At 39.4% G+C, this 1,346-nt stretch overlaps 1 protein-coding gene across 1 annotated transcript; it reads left to right on the forward strand.

Annotated features, from left to right (window-relative positions):
* Positions 1–333: 333 nt before the first annotated feature.
* On the forward strand, positions 334–1,346 carry LOC102521223 (olfactory receptor 8K3). The gene has a single exon (XM_006194524.2). The coding sequence runs from the start codon at positions 387–389 to the stop codon at positions 1,344–1,346; it is 960 nt and encodes a 319-aa protein (XP_006194586.2). The 5' UTR covers positions 334–386.

Raw genomic sequence — 1,346 nt, forward strand, 5'->3', positions numbered from 1 at the left:
CTTAGCAGTATTGAGATTTGGGACTGATATGGGTCATTATAGAATGAATGTTTAGAAGCATAACTGACCTCTAACAATTATATGCCAACAGCATCCACCTCCCAGCTGTGAAAACCAACAAATCTTCTGGACATTAATAAATGTTCTTAGGTTAGTAAAATAACTTCTATTTGAAAACCAGTGACTGTCTCTGTTTCTATCTGTATTCATGCATATTAGGATATGTAAGAGATGGGCTGATTTTCAAATATCCTAAATAGGAAAGTTTAAATGTATCTTATTTATTACACTAGCTTTGCACACTAAAAATATCCCAAGTGATAATACATAAAACCTGTTGACTACGCTGATGTCTCTATTCCAAATAGGTTTCCTGAAAAACCTGGATGGAAACACACAATGGAACTGTGGTGAACAAATTCATTCTCATGGGCATCACAGACCGCCCTGAGCTGCGGGCTCCGTTATTTGGGCTCTTCCTTGTCATCTACATGATCTCAGTGGTGGGCAACTTGGGCATGGTCATCCTCACCAAGGTGGACTCCAGGCTGCAGACACCCATGTACTTCTTCCTCAGACACCTGGCTCTTACTGATCTAGGTTATTCAACAACAGTTGGACCCAAAATGTTGGTAAATTTTGTTGTGGATCAAAATACTATCTCTTATTATTCTTGTGCTGTACAATTAGCCTTTTTTCTTGTTTTTATTGTTACTGAAATTTTTATTCTGTCAGCAATGTCCTATGACCGCTACGTGGCCATCTGTAACCCTCTGCTCTACACAGTCATCATGTCACAAAGGGTCTGTTGGGTGCTGGTGGCAGTCCCCTATCTCTATAGCACATTTGTGTCTCTTCTAGTCACTGTAAAGGTATTTAATTCATCCTTCTGTGGCTACAATGTCATCAGTCATTTCTACTGTGACAGTCTCCCCTTGATATCTTTACTCTGCTCAAATACTCATGAAACTGAAATGATTATTCTGATTTTAGCTGGTTTTGATTTGATTTCATCCCTTCTGATAGTTCTCGTGTCTTACCTGCTCATTCTTGAGTCTATTCTCAGGATGAACTCTGCTGAAGGTAGGAGGAAGGCTTTTTCTACCTGTGGGTCGCACCTGACTGTGGTCACAGTGTTCTACGGGACTTTGATTTTTATGTATGTGCAACCAGAGTCCAGTCATTCCTTTGACACTGATAAAGTGGCATCTATATTTTGTACCCTTGTCATCCCCATGTTAAATCCCTTGATCTATAGCTTGAGGAACAAAGATGTGAAATGTGCCCTACAAAGGACGTGGAAAAAACTATGCAATAATTTTTCTCAAAGTTTACATACAATATGA

This window comes from Camelus ferus, chromosome 10 (assembly GCF_009834535.1).
Source record: "Camelus ferus isolate YT-003-E chromosome 10, BCGSAC_Cfer_1.0, whole genome shotgun sequence".
Taxonomy (NCBI): Eukaryota; Metazoa; Chordata; class Mammalia; order Artiodactyla; family Camelidae; genus Camelus; species Camelus ferus.